The sequence below is a fragment of the Thermothelomyces heterothallicus genome, assembly GCF_042370625.1.
Source record: "Thermothelomyces heterothallicus CBS 202.75 unplaced genomic scaffold P884_scaffold_1, whole genome shotgun sequence".
Classification (NCBI taxonomy): Eukaryota; Fungi; Ascomycota; class Sordariomycetes; order Sordariales; family Chaetomiaceae; genus Thermothelomyces; species Thermothelomyces heterothallicus.
In genome coordinates this window covers 1,298,034-1,313,591 of record NW_027192562.1, presented here as the reverse complement: position 1 = coordinate 1,313,591, position 15,558 = coordinate 1,298,034, and the positions used below count along the sequence as shown (strand labels likewise).

At 58.1% G+C, this 15,558-nt stretch overlaps 3 protein-coding genes across 3 annotated transcripts; 1 reads left to right on the top strand and 2 right to left on the bottom strand.

Annotated features, from left to right (window-relative positions):
- Positions 1-914: 914 nt before the first annotated feature.
- On the top strand, positions 915-3,064 carry P884DRAFT_288712 (uncharacterized protein; the record flags this gene model as incomplete). Its single annotated transcript, XM_069443967.1, has 7 exons — positions 915-947; positions 1,003-1,047; positions 1,150-1,222; positions 1,293-1,330; positions 1,392-1,778; positions 1,838-2,095; positions 2,171-3,064. The coding sequence occupies 7 exons, from the start codon at positions 915-917 to the stop codon at positions 2,933-2,935; spliced, it is 1,599 nt and encodes a 532-aa protein (XP_069301688.1). The 3' UTR covers positions 2,936-3,064.
- A 140-nt stretch (positions 3,065-3,204) lies between these two features.
- P884DRAFT_253465 (JAB1/Mov34/MPN/PAD-1 ubiquitin protease-domain-containing protein) lies at positions 3,205-4,558 on the bottom strand. The gene is made up of 2 exons (XM_069440797.1): positions 4,482-4,558; positions 3,205-4,376 (listed from the first exon to the last, which is right to left on the bottom strand). The coding sequence occupies exons 1-2, from the start codon at positions 4,483-4,485 to the stop codon at positions 3,211-3,213; spliced, it is 1,170 nt and encodes a 389-aa protein (XP_069301687.1). The 5' UTR covers positions 4,486-4,558; the 3' UTR covers positions 3,205-3,210.
- Positions 4,559-4,925: 367 nt separating this feature from the next.
- P884DRAFT_253464 (mitochondrial protein from FMP27-domain-containing protein) lies at positions 4,926-14,547 on the bottom strand. The gene has a single exon (XM_069440796.1). It carries the CDS (start codon positions 14,467-14,469, stop codon positions 5,338-5,340), a length of 9,132 nt encoding a protein of 3,043 aa, XP_069301686.1. The 5' UTR covers positions 14,470-14,547; the 3' UTR covers positions 4,926-5,337.
- Between the last annotated feature and the right edge of the window lie 1,011 nt (positions 14,548-15,558).

The following is a 15,558-nucleotide window of genomic DNA, read 5'->3' as shown; positions in this document are numbered from 1 at the left end:
TGGGTTGGTGTTGGAAATTTTAAGCAAGAGCCTGCAGCGTTTGGAGAGGCCCCACGCTGATCGCTGGGGTTAGTTAGTTGGAGGCGTGGACGTTGGGACGAAGTATAACTACTCTCTGTACTCCGTACTCCGTATTACCCGACCTTATCCGTGCTTCGCCCTTGTAACTATGTTGATTAGATGCACAAAATGCTGTTCTTTCGCTGACCCCTGAAAGACCAAGAAAACTGATCCCTTACTGCTGCGATTGCTGTTTTGGTAGGATACGCACTATCTTGTGGTCTTGGGAGGAGATGTTAACAGCAATACCTACCTCCCCGGGACCCAACGTTCATCCAAGAAGGCAACAATGCAGGGAGAGAAGGGAAGTGTTCTTTGAGACCAACACCTTGCAAATTAGTCGGGAATGGTTGGGGGAAAAACCCACTCATCAATCAGTGCTTCCGCCCTTCGCAGCAATCTTCCGTAGGCTGACGTCTTGACGAAAAGGCAACTGATTGAAAGCATCATGAACTTGCTGCTGCCTTTGCCAGCGGACCCACCTCTCTAAGCCTATCAGAACCGCGACCGTTTCAGAGACCCAGTAACTAACGCCACAGGCAACAGCCACATTGACCCTGGCCAATGCTGAAATGAGCATCGGAAGTGTGGCTCAACTCGTTGTTGAGGGCCGAAACATCGAACCAAGCCGATGTTCTAAATCGTGCCCCATTGCTCTCGGGGGAAATGGAGAAGCTCGCGTCGAGAGGCAGAGCCTTCTTGAGGAGGCCGCTGCACTCAACATGCATCCGATGGGGGCTGCTCTCTGCAGCGCAACCACGCCTCTCGTTCTCGAGCACTTCTCGTCTCGCTTCAGAAAAGGGAAACAACGACTCCGTTCAATACAGGACCGATAGGTTCTTGCCAAAAACACCATGTCGAACCCGTTTTGCTCCTTCGCCAACGGGGTACATGCACTTGGGATCTTTGCGAACAGCCTTGTACAACTACCTCTTAGCAAAGGCGACTGGCGGCCAATTTGTATTGCGCATTGAAGACACGGATCAGGTGAGATGACCTGTCTTATTTCTCGCTCTTTTTTTTTTGTTTTCCCTAATCAAGATATTATTATGCTGGTACGCTCGGACAGATAGCTTATGCCTCCCACAGTCTCGACTGGTGGCGGATGCTGAAGACAGGATTTACAAAGACCTGAGGTGGGCGGGACTGATATGGGATGAGGGTGAGTGAGCACGAACCCCCCCCCCCCCCGCCGCCGACCAAGCCTAGGTTTGTACTTACGATTTAGGTAGGCCCTGACCTCCCGGGTCCCTATGGGCCTTACCGGCAAGTAAGCGTGCCCTGCATTGTTCTCATGTCCGGAACCGTGCAGCTCCTGACAGTTACCGCAGTCTGAGAGGCTTTCTCTCTACAAAGAGCATGCCGACAAGCTTGTCCGCGAAGGCAAGGCCTACAGGTGCTTTTGCTCGCCCGAGGCCCTGGAAGAACAGAAGAAGAAGGCCCATGAAGCCGGGGAACCCACTCTCTACCCCGGGACATGCCGCGATCTCTCGCTCGAAGAGTCCGATGATCGTGCCCACCGGGGTGAGCCCTTCGCGATCCGGTTCAAGAGTGCAGAGGAGCCCATAAAAATCCAGGACCTCGTCTACGGCCGTTTCATGAAAAATGAGCCCGAGGACGACTACATCATCATGAAGCGCGACGGCTTTCCCACCTACCACTTCGCTAATGTTGTCGATGACCGCCACATGAAGATCACCCACGTTATTCGCGGGGCGGTAAGTTGATAAGCTCATGTTGGCTTGAATTTGGCTGACTGAATATCTACTTCGTCTAGGAGTGGCTTGTTTCCACACCGAAACACGTTGAGCTGTACCAGGCGTTTGGCTGGGAACCACCGCAGTTCGCCCACGTCGGCCTGCTTGCCGACAGATACCGGCAGAAGCTGAGCAAACGCGAAGACTCAGCGAACCTGCAATACTACAAGGACGGCCACATCCTGCCCTCTGCACTTCTCAACTTTGTCGTCTTGTTGGGTTGGAGGGCGCCACCGACAAAAGGCGAAGTCATGAGCTTGGAGGAGATGATTGACAAGGCAAGCCCTTTTTTTTTCCCTCAAAGATCAAAGCCGGCCATCCCGAGTCGCATCTTCTGACATCTGAGTCCGTAGTTCTCCCTCAAGTTCAGCAAAGGCGACATCGTCGTGTCCCTGCAAAAGTTACCTTTCCTCCAGGAGAAGCACTTGGAGCGGCTCATCGAAAAGGAAGACAAAACCTACGCCGAACACCTCCTGGAAGAGAACCACTTCATCAAACCTCTCAGGGAGGCCATTGAAAAGGTTCAACAGGCCAAGGACGAAGACCTCCTCATGGCGCCGGGTAAGCTCATGACGGGCGAGATCGGCGCGCGGCTGCCCGCCCCTCGCATTTTCGACGAGCGCTTCCGCCGGGATCTCCTGCGGCTGGTGACCTCCCGCAGGGTAATGCTCGAGAGACCCGCCGACCGCTTCGTCGACGCCATGTGGAAGCTGCGGTACTACATCTGGGAGGTCCCCCAGGGCGTGCTCGAGGTGGCGGTGCGCGAGGGCAAGCTCGACCCCGTCGCGCCGGCAGACCGCGCCGAGCAGCTGAGCAAGGCCGTCTCGTTCTTGGCCGACAAGTTCCGAGCGGTCGACGAGGCCGACTGGACACACGACGGATTGGGGAAGGTCGTGAAGGACATCATGGGGAACACGGAATACTGGGAGTTCTTCGAGACATCCAAGAACGCGCAGACCAACGTGTACACCCCGCTGCGCTGGGCGCTGCTTGCGCTGGAGAAAGGGCTCCCCATTACGACGACGATGGAGATTCTGGGCAAGGAGGAGACGCTGCGACGGCTGGAGGTTGCGAAATCCGCCGCTGCCATGGCGGCCCAGCCGCTAGGCAAGCCGTAATTGATATTGGTGTGGTGGCCAGGCCAAAGTGGCCTGGCGATGGCGACAGTCGAGATGTGTATCATAGTGTAGACAAGTCCTGGATAGTTGGATTAGACGGATTGTATGTGCTGTATAATACGAACCTCCTTCGAGATTTGATATTCCCTCCTGCGCCGTCTAATGTTGGTAACTATCATCAATTCGTACCCATGAAGTTTTGCCGATTCCGCAAAATGAACAGGAAAAAAAAAAAAAAAAAAAAAAAAAGAAAAAGAAAGAAAGAAAGAGACCCCTCACGCGTTCCCGCCGCTGAATATCCGCGCTTTCACCTCAGCCGCGGCCAACCCGGCCCTCTCCTTGGCCGCAATCTGCCCAATGTCTTGGACGAGCTTCTCTATCGCCGCATCGCTCCCCTTGCCGCCCGCACCAGCCGCTCTCCCGGCGGGACCGCCAACACCGCCATCCCCGCCACCGGCGGCGGTACCTGGCCCGGCACCGAGACCTCCACCTGCACCAGCGCCACCACCAGCAGCGCCACCAGCGCCGCCGCCATACGCCGCCATGGAGGCCGCGGCACCCTTGCCCGCCCTCGAGACGGCGACGGCGGCCTCCTTGACGCGCAGCGCGACGTCGCCCATCCGGCTGCTGGCGTAGTCGCGGTTGGTCAGCAGCGGGTTCTGGGCGAGCGTCTGCACCCAGTACTTGTTCCACAGCAGCTCGAGCAGCTTGCTGTCGAGGGTGCTCTTGTAGTGCTCGACCCCGAGCTGGTAGTACTTGCTCGCGTGGGCGCCAAAGTCGTCTGCCTTGGTGAGCGGGACGGACTGGCCGGCGGCCGACGAGGAGGAGGAGGAGAAGGAGGGAGAGGCAGAAGAAGAAGAAGAAGCGGCAGCAGCAGTCGTCGTGCTTGTCTGGGGCGGGGTGTAGCCGTCCGGGTAGGTGCGGAAGGCGCCGATCTCGACCTTGTTGGCGGACACGGTGCGGTCCGGGTCGATGACTATGGCGACCATGGGGCCCTGGAGCTGCTGGAGCTGCTGGGTGGCGACGTCGATGCCCGAGAGCCAGCAGCCGTAGCCCGGGTGGGAGTGGTACCAGCCGATGACGTTCTCCTGGCGGGACTCGTCGCGGCAGAGCGAGAGGTACTCGACCAGGTACTCGTCGGCGTCGCCCTGGGCGTTGACGCGCGTCTCGGTGCCCTCGACGGGGAGCCGGAAGGCGTCGGTGACTACCAGGGCGGTGCCGTCCACGTAGCCCTGCATGATGCCCATGACCTCGAGGGAGCCGCCCGAGCGGGCGTGCATGACCATCTTGACGAGCGCGATGGGAGAGATGCGGACGGTCTTGAAGTAGGTGGGATCGTGCGCCCACGGTCGCTGGGCGCTGGTCTCGGCCTGGGTGGCGGCCGAGTAGTTGAAGAGGGCATCGCGCTGGCGGTCGACCAGCTTGTCGGTTAGAGGGAGCTCTGTCACGGCCACAAAGAAATAATGTCAGCACGGCCCTTTGTATCCTGCTCCGCTACATTCTCGTCGAATTGGCGGATGCCACGGTGGAGAGCGGCAGGTCTTACCCATCGTTGTTGCACGCAGCCCTCGGGATGGGGTCGGGGCTCTCGGCGGGAGATGACCGATGCTTTGTGGCTTGTCGTTCGTCGGAGTGAACGTTGCCTGGAGATGATTGACGATGGATGGGGAGGAGGGGCTGCCCGCCGTCGGGTTGCTTGAGCTCCGATAAGATAAGGAAGGGTCCTGCCGTCAAGGTTCCAGGGTCCCTTCCTCCAACATCGCACTCCGCGGTTTTGATTTTGGAGCTAGAATCAATCGCCTTCTTTGGAAAGATCAAGAGAAAAGCTATCTTAGTGACAATCTGCTCATAGATGTGAGTGGTGGATGGATGACTGAGAGTTGGATAGGATGCGGATGAGGGTGGGAGATGCTCAGCTTGCATCTCTCGAGTTCCCGCTTTCTTTTTGATTAATTACTTTCAAATCATCATTCTCTTCCTTTCTACGGATCTGTATACTATTTTCTTTTGGCACAAGACATGTCTGTTTTGGCTCCCACCTTCGCAACCTTCATAATTCCATCTCTTACTTTCGCGTACCCGTAGCGCATCCGGATCTTCACGCTGTCCCAGGACCAAAATGGAGGAGACAAGTTGACATCCTTGAACAAGCACTTATATAATTAATATGCCTTGAAAAATAAAGGTGTGCTATCCACACCACACTCGGACCCAAACCAGAAACCCCTCCAATGCTCCGACCGATGCAGTAACTGTTGCCTCCCTGGCCTTTATCCCTGGGGCCTTCTAGATTTCGCCAAATTAGGTACAAAGAAAGAGGCAAGTTGGATGGATGGGCAGAGACACCCTCCATGCTCCCCTCCGGGGTAAAAAAAAAAGTATCCAAAAAATTATTCTCTCCATCACCTTACCCGGCTGGTCTTCCTCACCAGCACATTCTCCTCCTCTCCACTATCAACCTCCCTATCTCCACCTCCGGCCTGCACAACCGTGTTCTCCCTCTCCTTCAACCGACTCGCCAACGCGTGAATCCTGTCTCGTAATCCGCCGCCGCCGCCGCCGCCGCCACCGCCGATGCCCCCCGTTCTCCTTCTTTCGGGGCTCTCCCTCTCCTCGGGATATGAGGTTGTATTCGACCGGCGCGGCGACGTCGTCGACCCGGATCCGATTGAGAACCCGCTACTAGTCCCAGGCCTGCTGCTCCCGCCGCCCCCGCCAAACGGCCTCGACCACCCGCTCGAGGTTGGCCTGAGCAAGCTGCCCAACCCTCCTCCCGAATGCTTCGCACCCTGGCCCTCAGCTGGAGCCGTCGTCGACGGCATAGGCGGAGCCATCAGAAAGCTCGGCACGGCGCCTGAGGCCTGGGTTTGCACCGTCACCTGCGCTTGTACTTCGTTGTTGTCGTCATTGTTGTCGTCATTGTTGTTGTTGTTGTTGTTGTTGTCGTTATTGTTGTTGCTCTGGTTGGCGCTGCTGTTGCTGTTGCTGTTGCTGTTGCTGCTAGCATGGGTGTTGTTCAAGCCCGACAGGTGCGAGCGTATCGACGACGCGACGCTCGAGCTCCTGCTTGTCGAGGACGGGACGGGGATCGACGTCTGCGACCGCCGGATGGACCTGGGCGGGGACCGGGAAAAGTCCACGGGCGAGTTGCCGTACAGCGACGACGAGTCATCGCCGCTGTTGTCGCGCGACTCCGAGGTCGTCGGCGTGGCCAGCAGGACCGAGCTCGTTGCGAGCTCCCGCAGCTTGGACTGCTGCGCCGTGTTGGGGCGGTGCTTGGAGAACTTGTTGCCAATGATGGCCCCCGTGTGGCTGATGAGCGCCTTGATGACGCGGCTCTTGAGCGCGAGGGCGAGGTCGAGGTTCGACCACGTCTTGTTACGATACTCGATGGTCGGGAGTCGGAAGACGAAGTCGTGCACGTCTTCAAAGTTGCGGTCGCCTTTGCCCTTGTAACTCAAGCAGAGCACTACCGACGGCATCTTGATGTACGCGAACGTCATGTAGTTGGAGGCGCGATCAATCATCTTGGAGAGATCATCGGACTGCTGCTTGGCTTTGTCGCCGTCGCTCGACTTGTGCCGCAGCATGAAGCGGGTTCCCTTCTTGGTCTCGCTGTTGATTGAGGCGCTGTCCTTGACGGCGGACGACCCAGTGCCCGTCCTGCCAACACCCGGCATGGGGATGCCGATGCGCAGAGAGTCGTGCGATCGCTTCTTGCTAATCGTCTTGAACCCGGTCCCCGATCTGAAGAGGCGGAACGAGGTGCCTTCGCCCGAGTGCACGCTGAGCGCTTTGTGCTGCAACGACGACTCGTCGGGATCCGAGGTGAGCGTTGGCCGCAGGCGCAGCTCGAGGGAACCATCCCGCGTTGCGAACGAAGCGCCGTCTTGGTCCCTGTCGGCCATCCCAGGAGCAGCCGGTTCCGTCGACGGACTATCATCACCCTCGTCGTCCTCGTCATCAACAAACTGCTTGATAATGTACGGAGAGTCGTTTTTGCCGGTGGAGTTCTTGCCGCCGTCCGTGCCCGGGAATATGTACTCAAAGAGCTTCTTCCCTATCTCGCGTTCGAGTTGGATCTTCATCGGGAAGAGGTTGACCTCGAAATGACCCATCACCGGGATGCCAGCAATGGCTTCCAGCATGTTCCAGTACACCCGGATCATCGGCTGCGAGCCCGGGTCCGACCCGCCCCGGTCCTTCTCGACGTAGGGCGCAATCATTGATGGATAGATGGCGTCCGGCAGCAGGTTGAGGCCGAGGATTTTGCCCACCTGGATCAGGTTGATGTGCGAGCCATCCGAGTTGTCGACGCGGTCGTACTCGACATCCTTGAGCTGCAGCTCCACGAGCGGCTCGTTGTTGTCACGGATGAGCTGCCATACAATCTCCTTGGCCATGATGCTCCACTTCAGCAACGCACTGCTGGTCGTGTTGTCAAACTTCCGTTGCGACGAGGTGATAGCCTTCATCATAAAGAAGAGCTCGTCCTCGCACGCTGCCAGGTCGCGCTCCAACACCAGTCGGTCTCTCCACCCTTCCCGGTCCAAGTGCGTCGAATGAACCTGGAAATGCAGCTTAATCTCCTCGAGCTGCCGGACGCGCTCCTGGAGCTTGATGACCATTTCGGGGACTCCCCTCAGGTCGCTGAAGTCGGAGGCGAGCATGATCTTCTCGAGCTTTTCGTTGCGCGTCTTCTCCAGCGGCTCATTGTACATGAGCAGGTCTAGAACAATGACGTAGATTGCATAATACTGCGACGAGTTGCAGAGGGCGTGAGCCTGCGGAAACTCGACCCAGAGGTTGTCCGTCCTGCTCTCGGCGCTGTCTTGAGGGGTGTTGTTGGCGCCGTCGACGTTGTTGACCTCGTCGTTGTACTTGAGACGCAGCGTGTTGAACTTGTCGTACCGGAGCATGGCCGACGTCTTCTGCACGACGCGCTTGAAGCCGAAGGGGTCGGACTGGAAATCGAACATGACCTCCATCGGGACCCAGGGCGGCCAGGATGAGCCGGATCGCGTACCGTATGTGTTACCCGAGTACATGGACACCAGCTGCGTCGAGAACCACTTTTGATGGGTCACGAAGAACTGCGTGCTGTCCATGTTGACAAGGAAACGCCGCTGCACGAGGCCGCTGACGTCGTCAAAGAGCCTGCTCTTGTCGAGCACGTCAACCACCTTGAGCTCCATGCCCTTAGAAGTGCTGAGCACGACGTGCTTCTTGTTCTTGTCGCTCTGAAGCTGGATCTGAGGCGCGATTAGGCGGACATGGTAGCTGTTTTGGGTGGTAAACTCATCCGCGATGCCGCTAGCCAGGTCAGACATGGTCGGATGGGTGCCGTCCGCGTTGTCGGAGCTGGCGAACTTGTTGCTATCCTGCAGAATTCTGCGGATTCGGTCCTCGGTATCCTGCGAGGCGTCGCGATGCGCTCCGTTCGCGTCCGGCGGAACCCCTGGGGTAGGGACATTTCCGTTTTTGCCCGATTTCGACCTGGCCTGTTCCTCCACAAGGTCCAGGAGAAACTTGACCGCAGGGCGGGAGAGGTAATAAACGAAACCGCGGCGCTGGCCGACCTGGTGGATGTAGCGAAGAATGATGTTTCGGAGGGTGTTGTTCCACTTCAGCTGCATGTTGTGAACCACGAACCGGTTCTTGAAGTCGCTCGCAAACTCAGCAGCAGCAGGCGTCGACATAGCCCCTTGCAGGCTCGTCGTGTTGGAGTCGAGACCCCCCTCGGAGCTCTTGGACGACTCTCGGCTCTCGGTGCTTGAAGAAGAAGATTGGGGTGACATCTCCATCAGCATGCCCTCCAAGAACGTCTTCTTGCCAGCGAGAACGCCCGAATGCCGGTTGAGCATCTCCAATTCAGCGTTGAGATCCGCATCGACTGGGTCGCCCCGAACAAGACGAAGCTCCATCTGTCCCAGGTTACGCTTGTGCGTCTCCATCTGCTCATCCAGCTGCTCGAGCCGCCGACGGATAAGCTGGCATTGCACCCTCCTGGGATCGTCATCATGGCTCATGTTGCAGAAGTGGGTGGGTTCCTGGCCGAAGGGACTTGTTCGGTCCGGATCACCAGCGATCGTACCGTTGATGTCCGTCTGGCGGAAGTAGGTGACACGAGGCGCAAATGCGAGTGGGAGGATCTTGGTGTCGGGATTCGGGTCGGTCGGCAATATCCAATCTAGCTCAACGAAGTCGTCCATGTCGATCCAAGTCAAGTCGTTGTCGGGTATTGTGAAGTGAGAGACGTCAGGACTGTCTCCTTCTTGGTCGGTGACGAAGGCTGAAAGCGAGTCCCCCATCATGGCGTCCGCCGTCGTGCCTCGGATGCTCGCCGAGACCGCGCGAACGTCGGCCGAGACGAGGTCTAGCTGACCGGCGTGGATCTTCATGCCGGTCGTCCTGGTTTGCGTCTTGCGGCCGCGGTCCCTGGTATTGAACTCCTCCCGCCTCTGGTGGAGATCCAGCATGAGAGTGTCGAGGCGGACCTTGATGCCTGTCGCAGAAACGGCGTTTTCCGAATAGTCATCTAGGTCCTTGTGCTTGTAAATGTGGCTAACAAACAAGGGCGCCAGCAAGATGTTGTATTTGATGGTGGCAAGATGCCGTCCGAACTTCTTGCTGTTCTTCTCCCTGCCTGGCCACAACGATCCTTGGCGGATGGGCAGGGAGAGCGGCCCCGAGAACAGAGACCACCAGGCGAAGAAGTGGGTGAAGAAGCGAGGGGTGAGGTGGATGGCGTTGTAACTGCGCGAGGGCTCAGTGATCGTGTCTGACCATTCCCGGTCAACCGGGGCGCGGACGGCCACGGAAAGATGGATATGCTGGCTGCGGAACCCACGGAAGGCGTCATAGGGGAGACCGTTCTCCGATTTGGCATACTGCGGGGACTTGAGCACAACTTCGTAATGTGGCTTGGATTCGAAGCTCCTCCGTCCGTTCTCAATTGCCCTCTCGAACACCAGCCCGGCTAGCCATTGCACTTTGCCGGAGAGCTTCATGACGACCTTCTTGAAGGTGGCACCGGACTGTAGGCTGGAACCGCTGCTGATGCTCTCGTCCTCACCGTGCTGGCGACGCGCCTCGCGGACCTGATGGCTATAGTCGGGGACTGCCAGGACGTACTCGCCGCTGTCGACCGTCATAAACCGCTTCGGGTCGTCGACGCTGTGGATGTTCCATCGCACGTCGTTGCGGAAGCACATGAGGAAGCCCGCGCCGTTACCCGTGACCTGGTAAGGGTCTCTGCTCCCCTTCAGCGCCAGGTGGACGTCGCCGTCGCCGCGCCACGCCACCCTGATCCGCGAGTGGAAGCTGAGTCGGATTTTGTCCCAGAACCCAACCTTGTCGGAGGGGTCGAGCTGCGGCTTCGTCATAGACTCGATGGCCATCATCATGTCTTGGATGGCAGGCTGGTACGACGGACCCCAGGTGATCCTGGTCGGGTTGGCAGTGTGAATGTCGATGCTCATGTCCGAAAACGTCTTGACGGGCCCGATTGTTCTTCGCACATCCACGGCAAAGCTGCCCTCGTTTGAGACCACGGGATCGAGGCTGCGAGGCGGCACGATTGGAACCCTGATCTTTCGAGTCGATTCCGGACCCCGATATTCCTCTGCAATGACGAAGTCTGTTGCCATTGAGAGGGCCGGGAGACGAGCAGACTGGTCGGGCTTGATCGTTGGCACATGCAACAACGGCAGCGGGTAGTCGCGAAGCGACATTCTTGCCTCCCCCATGCTCACCTGAAGGTGCATGGGAACGAGCAAGGCGTACTTCATGTCCTTGGGCATGCCTTTGCCGACCTTGTGCAGGAAGTCCGGAAGCTCCTTCATGGGGAAGGATGGCTTATCCATGACGATGTGGAGATCATTGATGAGTGTCGCCATGAGCGCCGGTCGTTGTGGCACCTCCAGGATCTTCTCGCTTTCCTCCAAGTCGTCGGGGATTTCGTTGACGCCCCAGAACTGGGAGCGCAGGTCTTTGGCCGTGTTTCTGGCCAGCTCATATTGCTGGTCGATGCGCTTTTTCCAGCTTTTTGCATTGTGTATGTTCAACTTATGCCTCGCTTCGGCGATGGACACTCTGGACGTTCCACTCAGTACGTGGGAAGCCGCTTCCGGATCATATCTCAGTGACCGACCGCGCATGCGCCCCTCGCTGAATGAGCGACGCCGGCCATCGGCACTACGACTTCGGGTAGGGGGAGTGCTGGGCGTGGGGGGTTCACCTCGGGGAGCTGCCGATCGAGCACGCAAGTTGGACAGCCCTTTTCTAGACTCGTGCTCGTGGATCTTCTTGACCTTGAGACGGAAGGCCTCTTCGCGTGCCTGGCGTTGCATCATCTCAACAAGACCCGCACGGTAAATGACGCCAAGTTTCCACTCGAACGCGCCGTCTTCAAGCTCGAAGAGGAGATGCTTGGCTCGCAAGGAGACCTTGGGCACCATCTTCGGACCTTCGGGTCCCTTCTCCAAGATGTACTCGTTTGTGCCAGTCTTGAATCTGTGATGAAGCTGCTGGACGGACTTGAAGGTGTTGACGAAGTTGTCGGTTATCTTGTAGATCACCATCTCGTGAGGCACAGCCAAGCGGACATTTTCCGTGACGACGTCGAACATGCGTTCTTCGCGCAGGCCGCCACCCGTCAACTTATGCCGCGACTCGCGGTAGTCGGCGCGGACATTTTTGACGCTGACAATTCTGGCCCAGACGCTGCGCATCCGAGGCGCTTCGGCATACAGCCGGATGAGCTTGGCTTGCACAAATGGAGGGGACCACCGGTGACGACCAGCCTCCAAGTTGTATATGTGGAGCATCACTTGAGGGTCCGAAGGCAACTCGGCCTTGACCTGGATGAGTGTCGCCCTGAAGTCGACGGCGACCAGTTCAGGCGCGGACCGCCAGGACTCGGCATCGGCAATGTTGAAATCAGAAGACGCTCCGGCCGGAGGCGGCGAGAGATGGCCAACGACCCGCCTCTGAGGCGACATGGGCGGCGTCCTTGGCTCGGCGCTGGACTTGGCGGACCTGGTGAATGCTTTTTGGAGGGCCGAGACGGCGACGCCCACTGCATAATGGCGGTAGAGCGAGTACTGTAGAAGCAGGGTCCTGATGTGGAAGTGGATATGGAAAACCGGCCCCTGATGGTCGCTCAAGGTGGACAGGGCGACCTCGAACTTGGGGATATTTAAGAACGGCTCGAACTCCCACTTTTCAGCAGACTCAATCATAAAGACTTCAAAGCCCCGAGCATGCAGAGATAGGCGGCGACCGTCCGCTTCGTGTTGGTATTTCCTCCTCGGGGACACTGGAACAGCCCTCAGGATCTCGCTCTCCGGCGACATCATACCGCGACTGCTGGCTCTCCGCCGAGAGGGCCGTCTCTGCAGCCCGTTCAGTCTCTGAGCGCGGTATTCAGCAGACCACGAGTCCAGCTGAACGGCAACGCCTCTGGTGTCGTCCGAGATGTCCTTGTCCACGCCTGCAACCTCGATACTGCAGTCCGAACACTGCAGTTGAAAATGGAGCAACCAGGCCGGCAAAGCACGGACAAAGTTGGTATGCTCTGAACTTTTGGGAAGGCCGCCTTTGTCCGGCTTGACGTTTAACCGCAACTGGCGCACAATATGGCGGAGGCCATCGCGGATCTCCTCCCTGACCATCTTCAGGGTAAACGTCTGGAGGTTTCCAGTAGCGACCACGTGGACGTTGGGCGAGGCGTTGAGCTGGACCTTCAGGTCAAACGTTTCGGTCTCCAGGAGGTCGAATCTGCTCCCGGCGGAGGTTTGGTAGTACAGGTTGTGCGTCTGGACGCGCATTGTGGCGGCCAGAGAATAGTGGAGTTCTTCCACGGTCGAGTGGAACGACTCTATGTCCAGGGATACGGACGATATGGATGATATGATCAGATCAAACTCGTCAGGGTCCGCAGACTTTTGGACTGGCGGAAGTGCAATCCTCAAAACCGGTTCATGCATGGAGAACTTGTAGGTGGCCTTGGGGAGCAGTCGTGAGATGAGCATGTGGCGCTCCTGCTGAGGAGCCCTCTGCGGTTTCGGCTTCCGTTGCGACATGGCCAAGAGGATGGGGAGGTGCCGGGGGTCGAGATCGACGGAAGGAGAGGTGATGACGGAGTTGGCAAAGAGGATATTGGCATTGCGCTGCTCAGCTGTGCCGTCATCTGCCAACTCGACAGTCTTGGAGGGGAGGGTGGTCCTCGCGGTTGTGGTAGCCATGGGGATATACATGATGCGCTCCGGTTTGCCGTGGCCGTCGTCAAGACCAACAGAGATGGATAGCGCAGCGGCCAGGGCCTCGTGGGCGATGTCCTTGGAAGGGAAATACATCCTGTGGGCGGCCGACTTGGGGTCCAGCCGGTGGAGGTCAATGCCGACTTCCTTCATAGAGGCAGTGAGGACGATCGGGTTGCCTGCCGGCTCGACGGTGTCGATCTTCTTGGAAATCCCGATGAAGCTGACGGCAAACTGAACCTCTCTGATGCCCTTCAGGACCGAACTCACGAGCTCTTTCGAATCGGAAACCGTCTGCATTAGCCGGAGGTTGGTACTTCCGGGAGCGTCGAGTTCTTCCTGGATGACACGATCGGCAACCACGTCGACGGGCTCGGACCGGGCAAACGCCTTGTCCTCCGCCGACCTGACCTTCTTGTACTGAGCCAAGCTGCGGCGGACGTCGTCGTAGGGTATGTGAAGCCGGCCCAGCTTGAGGGCGACCGCAGTGTCGCGGAGACCGTCAAGAGCCTCGTACAGATACCCGTGGATGTTCAACGTCGCAGTGTCCAGAATTTCCGTCGACTCCCCCCCCTCGGCCGTGAACAGCACACTCCGCAGAGTCACGATCCATTCGGCCTGCTGGTTCTGGCGCTGCGGCTGTGCCCCTCCCTGCAAGAAAAAGCGGGCGCGATCGACCATCTTCCGCCGGGTGTCCACGGCGATGGTGAAGCTGCCCATCTGCAGACTCCCCACGCTCGCGATGTGGACCGTCGAGTTCGTAGCTACGACGTCGACCATCCTGAGCCAATTCACCTTCCGGTGCAGCTTCTTGACGCGCTCCTTGACCCTCGTCAACCGCTTCCACGTCTTGCTCCGTTCTCCCGGGTCGGCATCGCGCGGGACCGCCCTCGATGTCGTCGGCGTCTTCGGGATGGTCGGTCGGGGAGCTTGCTCGGGCGCGTCCGAATCGGAATCGGCCTCTTCGGGCGCCTCCTCCTTTGCCTTGGCTCTCTCCAGCTCTTGAATGTCGACCGTCACGGCGAGCTCGTCTACCACGATGCTCAGCCAGGTCGGCTGAGCGAAGGTCGGGCGGTGGACGTTGAGGCCCAGGCCCCTGATCTCGATGCGCACTCCATCGCGCGCGGTGTAGGCGAGCCGGCGGAGCGAGAAGTAACCGATGCGCTGGATCGAGACACCGGTGAGGATGCGGACAACGGCGAAGATGACAAACGAAGAGAGGTAGAGCAGGACGAGGATGCCGAATATAAATGTCGGGTTAAGGAGGGCCATGGCGGCCGGGCTCGGGCGACAGGGACCGGCAACGAGCCGATGCGCCCATGAGCCGCAAAGGCCAAGTGAATGCGTCGCCCAATCCTCCAAGTCCTCCAAGAGCTCAGCGGGGGAGTAGCAAGCCAGATCGAGAGCCAAACACAGGGCTCGGGCCTCACGCCTTCATTCGCGGGGCATGCTGCGCAATACCATTCTTGGGCCCGTCCGTTCGTCCGCTCTGTGTCACGCACTTTTTGCCTGGTGGTTTGTTCGTGTTTCAATGCCGCACCGAAAGCGTCGTGGGGCCGCTTTCCAAGGCCGGGGCGCAAAAGGTGGAGCGGTCGTCGAGAGAGTGCGTGCCACCGTGAACGACACCGGAAAAAAAAAAAAAAAAAAAGAGAAAACAAAGAAGGAAGAGAAGATGCGAGATCTCTGTGCGAAGGAAACACGAGCCGCACCCGGTGAGCCCCAGCTTTGCTCTGCGGCGGAATGAAGCACGAGGAAAGGGAGCAAAGTTGCCAACAAAGTTCGTGCCAAGGAAATTGATGAGCTGCTGGGTCCAATTCCAGCAGGTCCAGGGCGGGATGGAGTTCCTTTGATAACTAAACCCCACCCGCTGCGCCGGGGTTGGCCCTGCCGGTACGGAGTACGAAATACTGGTATGTTAGTGTGGTGTAACTAGTTAGCGGGCACTTTTGTGAGAGAGGCCTGGGTGGACCCCACACGCGCATCACCACTTTTGCGGGCAAATTGCCCAGAGCGTCTCCGGGATAAAGTTGTGTTGTTCCATTGCTCGAGGAGCTAGCTATCCGAGATTCTCCCTTCTCTACGAAGCAAGATCCATAGCAACACTTTTTTTGCTGAGTTTGACACCAACATCTCTCCCACTAGTAGGTGTCAGTTCGTCTATACTTGGTGTATGTTGTGCTTGTTGAGTACCCAACTTATTTTTGGTTACGTGGTCATCTGAACTCTGTCTGGAAGAACCAGCAACTACGGACACCGTGCGCAGAATGGAGCAGGAGCTTGTGCAGCATGTATTATTTGACTAAGCAAATGATTATTGGGTGCCTCCACTTTGGGTCGACTCCGAGCGGCAGTCACCCCAAT